The following is a 13,622-nucleotide window of genomic DNA, read 5'->3' as shown; positions in this document are numbered from 1 at the left end:
ACTTTATTTTCTTTTTTTTTTCCCCTGCCGCAGAGGATGGTTCGTGTGCCTATTCAACAAAAGGCGTGGCATCCCGTGGCACCCCGTACGCCTCACTCTCACACAATGCCACAGGGCCCTTGTGCTTCACCGCGTGGTACCACCAGTCTGGTACTGAGCACGAAAGCGCCCACTTCTCCGTGATGCGCCCGGACGACGACTCCCCGCAAGCCTTCTACGTAACGCAGCGGGAAATGGCCGGAAGCTGGCAGCGCGTCAGGTACTCCGAGAGGCGCCCAGGGGCCGTCATGGTATGTCCATTGGGCAAGCTTCACTTTACGGGGCTCAGTAGCATCCGCGGTGGAGCAGTAATCTTCGCTTATCCTTCGCATTGTTTTTCGTTGCTTATATGAATGACCGCGCGCATGAGCACATCCTTCAACCTGAAAACAATGATTGGATCACTTGATAAAGTTTTTGAATATAGCACATGCACAGTGCATTACAAAACACAAGGCTCTCTCTGAATTGAATATATATTCGTAAGAAGCGAACAGAAAGACACACAATGGACAACATAGAGCAAGTTACTTGTACTTAATAATTGAATTAAACAAATGATAAATATAATGGAAATGAAAATGAATGAAAAACAGCTTGCCACAGGTGGAGGAACGATCTCAGGTCTCCGCATTACGCGTGCTGGGCTCTTAGCAACTGAGCTAGCCTGGTGCCGTTTTCCCATCCACTTTCTGGGGCATTTATATTTTACTACTAGAAATAACCTTAAGAGTGTAAAGCAGTGCCACCACTCACAAACCTGGGCCGCGGATGTGGAGCATCCTTTCTGCAGAAGGTGTCACAAGTTCTAGTAGTAAAACATAAATGCCAGAAAAGTGGATGAGAAAATGGCGCCACGGCAGCCCAGTTGGCAAGAACATTCCATGCGCAATGAGAGGACGTGGAATTCTTCCCCACCTGCAGCAAGTTGTTTTTTCGTCCATATTCGTTTCCATTTATCTATCATTTATTTAATTAAACTATTAAGGACAAGTAATTTCCCCTATGTTGTCTTTGATGTCTTTGTTTGTAGGCTTATGATATGATGAATAAATATCGGGCCCCTCGGTTCCCTTTCTTCTCGTTCATTACATAACAACGGTTTCCCTTCCGGCAACGTTGATGCCTTCAGGTAGCATATTTGCATTTATTGACCAGTTGCCGTCACCCAAATACATCAGGTACTTGTAACGCCAGCGGCAAAAAGCATGTGTAACATCCGCCGCCTAAGTTTGTAATTGGTGGCACTGCCTAACACTCGCAGGTTTAGTTCTGGCAGTAAAACATATATACCCCAGAAAGTAGATAGGAGAGAGGCGCCACGGTAGCTCAATTGGTAACAGCTTCGCACGCGTAATGCGAAGACGTGGGATCGTTCCCCACCTGCGGCAAGTTCGTTTTTGTCCGTTTTCAATTCCATTAATTTATCATTTCTTTATTTTAATTATTAACAACAAGCAATTTCCCTTATGTTGTCCTTGGTGTCTTTGTTGGCTTCTTATATGACATGATATATAAAGGGAATGGTTCTTCAGATTTCGTACGTAATAAATTGACAGAAGTGTAGCGCACATGAAAACGCAAAAGCTAAGAGCTAATTTCGTCGTTTCGGCCGGAATCCGGACTTCATAAAGAACGCACTACAGGGCCATATGTGTGTGTGTGTGTTCGTGTGTGTGTGTGTGTGTGTGTGTGTGTGTGTGTGTGTTTGTGTGTGTGTGTGTGCGCGCGCGCGCGCGGAATGATATAAACTAAACGCGAACCCCACAATTGCCCTGAGTGTAATCGGGCGCAATGTGCGGTCTCATGCAATATTTGTGCACGTGCACTGCTCGAGTCAAACTTTAAGGTCATGCAATATATATGCAGTAGGTCATTCACAACATATACATGATTGCAAATAGTGGTTGATGCGCATGCACACTGCGATATGTCGACTTAGCGATCTCATGAGGACGGAGGATGCTTTTCATCATAAGAACGGGGAGGAGGTGCTCTTCAAGAAATAAAACGACGAGGAAGGGGGTGGTAAGGTTGACTACTACTGGCATGTTGCGATCGTTTCTTCAGTCTAACTGAAACACGTGTGCGCGCACACATTAGCACGTCACAGTGGTACAAGACAGCAGCAAAGTCCGGGACGCTGCGTTAAGAAATATTTACCATTAAAAGTGTGTAGGGAGAATTTAATTTGAGAAGCAATGATGTTAAACAACAAAGGTGCGTTCGTGCTACTTATCTTCAAGGAGAACTTGAGCTATTTGTGGCGTAAAAGGAAAAGAAAGCGATTATTCAATATTGGAACTAAACTTCGAGGATCCTGTAAGAGCCCCGTCCGGTTTATACACTGGCGTGCTACAGATGGGCTGCAGTGACGTCAACCTAGTTAATATGTGTTGGTGGACCAGACCGACAAGTGTATTGTGCGGCAATTTAGTCAATTTGGCCGCAGTTCTGGCAAAGACAAGCAACATTCCAACCCTGCCTCTATGAAATGGGAGCAGGTTACTCACGGCAATGAATATACTATGCACAGATTGCGTCGATCATTATCCAGCATTTCGGCGCTGTCATTTTTGTTCTGAATTTAGGGGCTATCCAGGCTGCGCGTTATTTGTCAAGACCGCTCATCACCAATCGTGCTGGCAACGAAGTTCACCTTATGGGCAGTTTTGATTTCTGAGATTTGGGGTCGACGAAGAGGAATAATCACGGTAGAGGAACTGGTTAACATCAAGCTGAAGTAGTCCACGTAAGCGAGCAATGTAATAGTGAAAAGGATATTATCTTGTTCTTGTTTCAGTTATCCTTCACGGCAGCTGTAACATTGAAAAGAAACACATGCTTTGAAAAACTGCAATAAAAATACAATATGATCATGAGGCACACCGTAGGAGGGGTTTATTGATCAATTTTTACCACTTCAGTTTCTTTAACGGGCGTTTTTTTTTTTTTGCGTTTCCCTCATCTTACGCGACTCACACGGCCAGCATCGCACTCGTGATTTAGGGGTCAGCGGCGCAATGCCACAGCCACCAGGCACCGCGGAGGGTAGGACATGCATTTAACCAGTAAAATGATCTAGCGGATGGAAATATGCGCTGTAATTGCGCACAGAAAATACCACCTGATACGCCCTCCTCAGACCATCGCGCTATCCTTTTAGCCAAAAATCACTTCATCGTTGAGACACGCGCGCCCTAATCCCTTCGTATGTCTGCTTCCTTCCTCGTAATTTTTTTTAGGGTGTAGGAAGTATTCCTTAGGCGAATACGTATTGTGATCGCCTTTACACCACCTGTCCCTCGGATGTCGTGTTCAAAACGTTACTGTGAACTGTCTGAAGTGTGTGTGCTGCTCCGGCGTGTACAACGGATATTCCCCGCCCCTTTCGGCTCCGCGTACTCAAAAGAGGGTATTAAGGCTGCCCAGCTACGAAGCAATCAGACAGACGGTTACGTGCGTTGGCTCGTGGACAATAAGTTTGCTATGCCAATACTGCAAACTTCCCCTAAGGAGGGACTCCACATTCTTATTTAAATACATAGTTATGCCGTAGGGAAAGATGCAAAAAAAGTAAATGTCACTTCCTTATTTATTATTTTTTTGTCTTTATTCTCTAAAGAGCCGCGCAGTTATAACAGGACAAAACAGGAGCATCTTAACGTAGCTAGCATGAGGAAGTTGTGATCAGCAGGTTGGTTGAAGTGGGTAGGACTTTTTTTATTAGCTGCTATCCCACGCTGCGTAAATGCTAGGGCGACACCCTTCGATGTTCTTGTGTGATTCTGCTCTCTATAAAGCGCTTAGGTAATGAATCCTTATGTTACCGCGTATGACTCTCAGAAGCTTCGCGCGGCGCAGCGATATTTGCCGAATGCGAAATGACGACTAAAAGCACGACTTTTCTTTCAAAGTGGGGTCGTGCTCATCTATTTCTCTAGAACACAGCACATTGCCTTAGTACTTTTTACGTCCTCGCACTTAGAAAAGCCGTTAATAAGTAACTTAACACTGCGTGCAGATACAAATCACCCACAGAGTGAAGGACAGTCCTGAGAAGGCCACGTTTGCGGTTGACGACTTGACGGTGGAAAGCGGGCCGTGTCCTTCAGGTAAGAATGCCACGGATATGTAGCTGTTCAAGCGTCCCTGATGAAAAGTATATTTCTCACATATTATTGCCAATGTCCTCCCGCTCCTATGTTCCGGCTCTCGATAGAAAGGGCTAGAATTACTCTGGCGGTAAATTTAGTTGTGTTCCATATTCAGTACAGAGAAGTGCCAGGAAGAACGTGAATGGCTCGACAGTAGAAGTTTTCATGTAAACTGCACGTCAGTGTCTAAAAACTTGCTGTTCATTTGACTTTTATGGTGATATTACCTAGTTACTAACTTTTGTAAGGCCTTAAGGACCTCTATGACGGAAATGCAAATAGGCGGTGCGGAAAATATCAACAAGCAGAATTTTACACAAATAACGCAAATACAGAAATATGTGTCTTACAGAAATACACCGAAGCGTTTATTATATTTATTTCGCGCGTAAAAACTTGGAGCGCTCGCCTTGTAGAAAGGAATAAAATTTTTCTTTGTATTTTCCTTTGTATGACATCTCTATGTGAGATATTTCTTGAACATATCTGGTATCTAAGTTGCATAGAATGAATGAAGGAATTTATGCTAGGTTGCCGTACTGGCCCATTTATTTCTTCCCTTCATATATTATTTCTAAATATTTCTTGCTAATTTATTGAAGAACCGAGGAGTGGTTCCTGTGATTTCGACTGGGGTGACGCGTGCGGCTACGACTACGGAAGCGGGGACAATACCTGGAAACTGGAGGACACCAGCCGAGAGAGCTTCAAGTCAATAGACTACTCGACCAACACAATTCTCGGTGAGCTCCTATAGATCATTTTATTTACGATTGAAGAAAGTCCTGCTTGCATAATTCCCTTAGTTCTGCGATCTGGTTTGTTCACAAAATTTATACGGCCGTAATGATCCTTGTTGCAGTATTCCTTACCATTTACTCTCTCAATAATTTTTTTCCACAACTAACTTATTTCGTTATCGTTTTATCGTTTGGCTGGCTTGTGGTCCCCAAGAAGGTTCCTTATTCTCGGAGATAGACGAAAAACCGCAGCAGACTATTGTGACCTTGTGGAACCGCCATCCAATTTCCAGCGAAGCTGTTTTTCTTTTGTAGCAGTTGCAACATGAATTTCGCTTGCATGTAATTCGATGGCATGCTTTCAAACGTTCCCAGTATATGACTGGTCCGTTTGGAACCCTGCCCGCAGATAACACTTTCAAGCATTTGTTTAGCAAATTTTACAAAAACTGCAGTTCCTTCCCACACATTTTACCTCGCCAGGACATTTGCTGTAAAGACCCCACGCCCAGCCTTTTTCTTTTTAAATAAACTATATATTAATTGTCTGCATATTTCTGCCAGGCCAGCGAGGATGAACTCAGTGCTGTTATTAACCGCACATTGTTCTGGAGCGCTTCATTACGTAATTTATACCAGAGGCCACAAGTGACCCGCTCACTTTAAACTTTGCCTACGCCTGCACAATGCCCGCTGCCTGGCCTTTAATTCCAGCCTCCTTGATGGCGTAGTGGCTTTGTCGTTTCTCCGCTAAGCCGAAAGGTGCGTTGTGAAATATCGGCCACGGGGACCACTATCCGATGGGGGCGCAGTGCAAAAACTCCCTTGTAACGTACATTGGGTGCACATAAAAAAAGTACCAGGGGTCAAAATTTATCCAGAGTGCGCCACTACAGCATGCCTCGTAGTGATACCGTGGTTCTCGCATGTAAGATCCCATAATCTAGTTCAACTTCGGCCCCTCATTTCATCAAACATGAACAAGGTACCTCGTTTAGTTCACTTAAAACACCAGGCGAACCTCATATAACGCATGGAAATACAAAGAAAAAGACGAGGGTTCTATAATTATTTCTAGCGGTGATCATTTAGCTAGAAACGCTACACTTTCGCGACACATCGCACTCCAGATGTCCACCCTTTTTACTAAATGCGAATTCTGTCTTACCCGGTGTCCTCTCGGCAAATTTGCAAAAGTAGTTGACAAAAGCTGTCTGACACTTTAAAACACTTGGTTAATTGCTTTTTTTCCCACAATGCTTTACTTCACCCACGCGCATTTAAATTCGCGCGAAGATTTTCCATAGCACTCAGCTCAGTTTTGCTAAGTCCCATATTGGCGGCAAAGGCACTTACGGCGGAGGAGCGTGTGAAATTTTGGACTGCTCGTAAAACTAAAATATGTACCATCTCGAGTGCTTGAATGCGCAATTTGTTGTCCATGCCCAATCTAGCTATTGAGATTTGCTCGCACATTAAAAAATTAAATTATGGGGTTTTACGTGCCAAAACCACTTTCTGATTATGAGGCACGCCGTAGTGGAAGACTCCGGAAATTTCGACCACCTAGGGTTCTTTAACGTGCACCTAAATCTAAGTACACGGGTGTTTTCGCATTTCGCCTCCATCGAAATGCGGCCGCCGTGACCGGGATTCGATCCCGCGACCTCGTGCTCAGCAGCCCAACACCATAGCCACTGAGCAACCACGGCGGGTCGCACATTACCCGTAATTTGCCCATAATTTTCGGCAAATACAAACTTAATTAAATTACGGGGTTTTACGTGCCAAAACCACTTTCTGATTATGAGGCACGCCGTAGTGGAGGACTCCGGAAATTTCGACCACCCGGGTTTTTTAACGTGCACCTAAATCTAAGTACACGGGTGTTTTCGCATTTCGCCCCCATGGAAATGCCGCCGCCGTGGCTAGAATTCGATCCCGCGACCTCGTGCTCAGCAGCCCAACACCATAGCCACTGTGCAACCACGGCGGCTTGCTTTCGGCAAGCATGGCGTCTTGGATCCGCCATGTTGTCCGCGCGATTTGCGCCCCTACAAAAATGGTTGGAAGCTGAGAATGACTGGAGCAACTCGGTCAACATTTCGCACACTTAGTACTGCTCTGCCTTAAAGCGCCTGCATTATTTAGACTACTGCACATCGCTATTGCATTAATTACCACCAAAGCTCCTCGCTACTGCGTCAGTCAGACGTACTGAATAATGCAGTAGCGACGTCTTTACTGCGTTGGTTAACACCAATGTTCGACGCCTACGAAAGGTCGTGGGTTCCAGTCCCTTAATTAAGTATAGCGTAATTAACTGTACCTAAATTATCTTCGCCTTAATTAATACCAATGATCGTGGGTTCTACTCCTACCAAAGGTCGAGGGTTCGACGACTTTGGTGACGCCAACACAAGTGCCAGATATTCCGCCTGATGAGCCATATAATGCTTTCGCATTATTAGAATGCGACGGAGTTCACCCAGGGAGACCCGTAGGTAACGTAAACCTTCCAGAAGCCTTTGAACTTAAAGCGGACGGAAGCATGAACCGGTCAGCAGTCGAGATAAACAGGAGGACATATTCAGTATTGGGGGAAATCATGCAGGCAAGAGATAGATACGACCGGAACCGTTACAGGCATAGGTATTGGCACACTGTAGATACAGAAGTTTTGAGGAACAGAAAAACGATTAAGGAGATGTATACAAAAATATTAGAATGAAAAGCTCTTATAGCATGCTTACCTGATTAACTCAAGCAACCTAGATGACTATTTGTCAAAACCCTGTTTCAACGGAGTTGCAAATATAATATGATCATCATCATTATAAATTAGATTAATAATCGATTGGATTGGGCAGGATATTGCAACACTAGAACTCTCGCGGAACTTAGCTGCGCTGCTTCTGCTTCTGTACAGCGAATATTCACGTACGGATGCGCCTCCACCCAGGAAAAAGCGCTACAGGAGAAATGACAGTAAGGGCTACGAACCTACCAACAAATGCGGCACACATTTATGGGCACTTGGCGAACATGAAGATCGTTTCGCTAAGCAACTCCTGCCTTTGTAATATGAGCAGGGCTTCCACGTTTTTATATAAGCAAACATTTATGTCACTACACGTGTCTAAGGGAAAAAAATACGCACTGGTTCAACGAGAGACCGTGTATAGTGAAGGGGCAATACCTCTATTTTAACCAGCTTGAGTTTTTTAACGCCCATATAAATCTAAGAGACTACTACTTGACTGGTTGGGCCGCTTATTATACCCATGTGCTGCCGGAGGAAATGCAGTATAGGAAAAAAAAGTCGCACTTTCGCCCGAAAGGCGAAGCATCGATTTCGAAAGCAAATTAGTACACAGCTATACGAAGTGAGGATATTAGGCGCACAGCATAAATTTGTGAACATTCGCTTGCTAGCTAAGTTAACAAGCACGGTGTCAGGCGTGCAAGGGCCACACATGTCCCTCAGTGACCGCGGAAAGTCGCTGTGAAAACGCTGGATTGGGGAAGCATGGCCGCCGCAGCGAGATCGTTGGCCTTCGTGCTGCTTCTCGCTTCAACGTGAACTAAGCAGCGAGAACAGAGCGTACACCAAGCTATCATCCGTATCATTCCTTGTCGCACTTAGACTCTGTTAACATTGTAGATCGCTTTCAAAATAGGGCCTTGACAGCCGCGCCATACACCGCAGCGGCTGGAGTAGAACGCTTCCCCCCTCCCTCGCCTCCCCTCGGTGCCTTGCGCGCGACGGAAGACGGTGCGCTTCCTCCCCACTGACTTCCCTTTTGGGCGCGAGATTGAGCCTCCATCGTCCGCTCACCCTCGCACACTATCACTCGCACATATAGCATACCACGCGTGGCGACGATGTTATCGCCTTTGTACTTTATACGGAACATGCGGCGGCGGCGATGGCACAAATGGGCCTGGTGTTTCTATATAATTGCTATCGCAATAGAACTATGCTTGGCATTCGTTCTTTGTTACCTACGCCAACGTTCACGGCGGGCCATCGTTGCTGAAATAGTGCCGCCGTTATTGTGCTGGCAACTGCGTTCGTAAGGAATGCGTAATTTTCATCTGCCTAGCATGCACCAAAGTGTATTGAACGAACGAACAATAGAACGAACGATATCGGCCCAAATCGTCGCTAAACATTTCTTTATTTCGTGAAAAGAGCAATAGCTGAGCTAGAAGTTTCGCATGTAACCAAGGCGCACCATAGCCAATTCAGACGGCGCGAAGCGAGCGCTAACAGAACGGTTGCGTTGCTATCTCTTTTCGCTCAGTAGGGCGTTCTTTAAGCCAGTATATATGTCGGGAAGACACTTGCAGGGATAAATTCTTTACGTATGAGCCTCTGCTTGAGAAAACTGCGCAATATTTTTTTACAGGTGGTGTGGTTTACCTCGGTACACTGGGAAACTTCACGACAGCGTCTTTGACATCACCGTCGCTGAAAGGCCGCAAGGAAATGCAATGTCTGCAGTTTCACTACTACGTTCCGTGGAGCCTGAGCAACCCAGAGAAATCGTATTCTCTAGCTGCTGCCACAAGAGGCAAGAAACATTGCTTTTCGTTGTCTGACTAAAAAAAGCATACATTCATCGTTTGAAGTTTTTCTGTTCAGAGCACCGCATTGATATGCATCTGCAAATATCCTATTCCCTACACTTGAGGAAAGTTTTCGTCTTAATCAATTTGAAAAGCTCGTAAAATGGTTTTGCAAGCTTTGGGTTACGGCATGCTTCGCTATGGGATTACGGTGTACGGTCACTGCGCGATTCGATGGAAAAATAGAGTCAACTCTATCCTTCGATCAATTCTGAAAATTATTGGTTATGATTTAGGTTTAACCACCGGCATCGACCTTTTCAAAGCCTTAAGGTTGCCAGATTTTAACGCCCTTCTAGCGGAAACGGCCATCCTGAGGCATTTCTGGTCGCACAATTACAAGGTTGAATATGTTCCTGCTCGTTGTCTCCGGCCGAAAGACCGTTTTCGGGTGCCTCGCTGTTCTACCAAGTACGGTCAGCGCACTCGTCATTACTTCATCCCTTCCTCTCTCAATAAACTGCCAGCAAGCGCCTTTCGCGCGAAATCAAAGTATAAATTAAAACAAATTCTTCGTCGCATTAACCTCTAATCCATTATGCGGTTGGTTTCTTTCATTTGTATTAAAACCCTACATAAATTTAGGGTCAATTTATTTGTTTCATTTTACGCCTACTGATGTGTGTGAATAGAGCCTGGAAAGAATACTTTCGTTTTGTTTCAATGCCCTGCTCCCTGCTGACCTCATATGTATATTCCTGTCTCTTTTTGGTTCCTATTTTCATTTTGTCTTTTTTGGCTGTTGTCAATAGGATAATTGACGGATTTTAAGTGACATACAAATGCCTGATGTATGTTTTCCTGCTCTGTTTAAGTATTGTGGGTTATGTTACTTTTCATCGCAGGATACGTGGTTTGTGTGCAATTTTTTTGCCTCCTCATTGCTGTTTGTGTATATCCCTTGTGTCCGTGCCTGTTAACAATGCTTCTGCATATCTTGCGTTATCCGCGATATTACATCGTGTTAAACGCTGTCTGTCGGCTCTGCCCTTCAAGCCCAATGCGGCTTTGGCAGGCCTATTATGTATTAGTGTTAGCGGAATTCTGTGTCAATAAAGTATTATTATTATTATTATTATCTAGGAAACGTAAGCTACAAAGACATATCTTCTTCGAATACGACTGCTGTTGATAACGCGTAGTGTAGAATCTCCGCCGCATCCCCGTATTAAGCTTATATAATAATTTGAATTCCTAATTTCAAAACTGTACTTCACAACACATGCGTTTGCTGGGCTCCGGAATGTGGCAATTTGAACTACTTCTTCCCAATGTAGAGATTATTGTATTTTCACGCGTCTTCATTTTATAGCTACTTGAATTCATCAGTGATTCATCAATGATTATCAGTAATTGGCATTATGGTTGGTTTCTAATACATTTCACAGATTTACATTTACCGTATTTCCCTCCCAGGAAGCTCCCAAACCACTGAACTGCTCTGGTCCCGCACTTCCAAGCGTTTGATAAGAGCAGAGTGGACCAGAGTGGACGTGGCTTTCAAGCAGGAAAGTGACTTTAAGGTGAGATGGCACGACGAGGATTAGGTTTCAGACACATTTATTAGAGAATTTTTTTTTAATGTAAATATGTGAATATGCATTATTAAGGTAACGCTGATGTATTTATAACTGTGGCATGCCTTGTACAAGCGTCTAAGAATCCTGCGCAAAATATGTGAGCATCAAATTCTGGCTTCGATGACTGATGCAGCATTCGCTCCGCATGGTGCTGTCAACGAGCAGCACTACATGGGTCTAGGCGAGGAATAAACTAGAACTCTGGGAGGCCGTGCAAGGTTTTTTTTTTCTTTTGTGGGCGTTATACTCCATGTAGCCGCAAACAAACAAGGTATAATTTGCGCCAGCTGTGTGGCGTAACACATTACTTGCCAGAGAATCAGTTTGTTATAGCTCCAGTTAGAGTACAACGTGCGGACAGCCGACGGCAACGCGCAATGCCTCATACACACATTACCTGCTAGGTAGGTGAGCAGTGTATCACATCGCTTTGCGCTGGGCCTTCGTGAGCATGCGCAGAGGGAGACGAGGCACCTGTCTGCCATGCTTTTATGTCTTATGTTACAGTGTTTCGTTATCATTGATCATTCCCCGCCTGAACCACTCAATCAGCACAGTGTGTGTACACGTTTGATATCAGTGTACAAATCACTAATCTGTGCTACGTTTTGCGGGATGGCGCTTCGCTGGCTCACCGAGCTGGTCACAGGTGAAGCCAGCGGAAATGTTGCGCAGTGCGGCGGCTTCTCCCGGAAGCAGGGGTGTATGCTGCACTCACTAATGTGCTTAGTCAGATAATATTGCGACCGCTACAACATTTCTTCCAAGTTACCTTAGCAACACAGATTCTTGAGTAACACGTGCAGCAAGTTCCATGCTTCTTTTTGCAATAGCGAGGCTCTACGACGAAGTGGCATGCCGTGTGACAGACCCGTCGAAATTCTACATTTCTCTCAATTAAATAATTGTAGCAATAAGATAGATTTCAAAACGCATCGGTAAAAATGGCCAAAGGGTTTTTGGAGATGTAAGTATTTGATATGTTCTCGCAAATTGTGTGCGAACGGCGCCAGATATATATGGGCGTGATGTTTGCAGGGAAACTAGATTTCAGCAAACGTCGGGCAAGCTCGCTGTTGAGAGACCTAGCCTGCAGCAATTTATGTAGCTAGCACAGTGTTTTTGATGTTTGTGTGTGTTTATAGACTTTCTTGGTGAGCTACGCGATACATTCAACGTTTTTCGCAATAACAACGCCCTGTAAGCTTTGGTGTTGCCTGTACGCAGCTCAAGTTCGGCCATAATCGAAAGAGACCTATGTTTATTCCGTTACCATATAATTTACGCTGAGCAATATGATCGCGCAAGTCCTTTCTCGGCCGCAGTACTCGTCCGATACGAAGTCATCAGCGTCGTATACCTTCTTTGCCTGGAAACGACTTTCCTTATTCCGATTATTAAATTAAGCCCATATATCACCGGGTTAAGAAATTGTGTGGCTTACATTTAATTGTGCTCTTTTATACGTATCTGGAGCGAATGGAAGGGCGTCATACGTAACCAAACCTAGCCTAACATAACCTAACTTAACATGGGATTACACAACATAAGCTAAGCTCGAATCCTTCTTGGCCCTCACATAGCATCTCTCTCTGTGCAAGTGCATCCAGGACATTAGTCTACGTATGCCGTAACCTACGTAAACCTCCTTCCAGCATACGTAAGCAAGCGTGCTTTAGTTCATCCTCAACTTGTATTTGCTTGTGCGAACTGGTGTCCCAATTATGATTATATAATCGATGTGCTAGAGGCTATTCAAAACAAAGCCAGTTCAATTATTTCAAGCAACAGCTTTAAATCAAGAATAAAACAAATTAACCCTCATCTTTGACTTCTACCATAAGCTGTCCTTCATGATACTGCCTTACTATCACTATTTCACAAATTTGTTCACACTATTATGCGGTCATCTGTACACCATCTGTACATATTAGATCTTCCACTTGGTCGTCGTGCAGATAGCGTAAAATAAGATCAAGTTAAAGCGCATTTACGGAAATAGTGATGCTTTCAACTCATCGGTCCTACCACAAGCTATCCTATTGGGGAATTGCATTCCAGGCTACATCGTGCATGAGCATTACGCATTTAAATTTCGTGATCTCCTTAACGATTACTCTTCAACTAAAAATAATCTCATTGTACCATCGTATTTTCTTCTTTCTCAAATACTTCTACTGTAACTTTCAGATAGCGCAGGGTCAGTTTTAGTTTTGGGTGACATATCTGATAATTTATCTGCTCTTGCTTTATCTGGCTCTTTTCCAGATATGTCATAAGCTTACTCTCTGGTTGATGTCGCTGGATACTTCGCGCCGGCTGATTTTTGTGTATATACGTGTACATTTAAGATAGGCTTGCTTGAAGTTTTATGGTATTTTTTACAATGTACATTCATTATAATAAACGTAAGTGCATTTTTACTAATGGCTTTGCTGTTTATGATAACTGTGTACTTTTAATTCTATTAATCA

General features: G+C 44.2%; 1 protein-coding gene across 1 annotated transcript in view; it reads left to right on the top strand.

Moving 5' to 3' along the window:
- The window catches only part of LOC126537738 (MAM and LDL-receptor class A domain-containing protein 1-like), a 199,570-nt gene that overhangs the window by 4,656 nt on the left and 181,292 nt on the right, over window positions 1-13,622 (top strand). The window contains exons 2-7 of the mRNA XM_072287645.1: window positions 34-290; window positions 4,064-4,154; window positions 4,799-4,939; window positions 9,349-9,513; window positions 10,414-10,421; window positions 10,957-11,091. Coding sequence (XP_072143746.1) covers window positions 34-290; window positions 4,064-4,154; window positions 4,799-4,939; window positions 9,349-9,513; window positions 10,414-10,421; window positions 10,957-11,091 — 797 coding nt within the window. The remainder of the gene's footprint in view (window positions 1-33; window positions 291-4,063; window positions 4,155-4,798; window positions 4,940-9,348; window positions 9,514-10,413; window positions 10,422-10,956; window positions 11,092-13,622) is intronic.

The sequence above is a fragment of the Dermacentor andersoni genome, chromosome 4 (assembly GCF_023375885.2).
Source record: "Dermacentor andersoni chromosome 4, qqDerAnde1_hic_scaffold, whole genome shotgun sequence".
Classification (NCBI taxonomy): Eukaryota; Metazoa; Arthropoda; class Arachnida; order Ixodida; family Ixodidae; genus Dermacentor; species Dermacentor andersoni.
The sequence above is the reverse complement of the archived record's forward strand: the minus strand, read 5'-3'. Positions and strand labels throughout refer to the sequence as shown.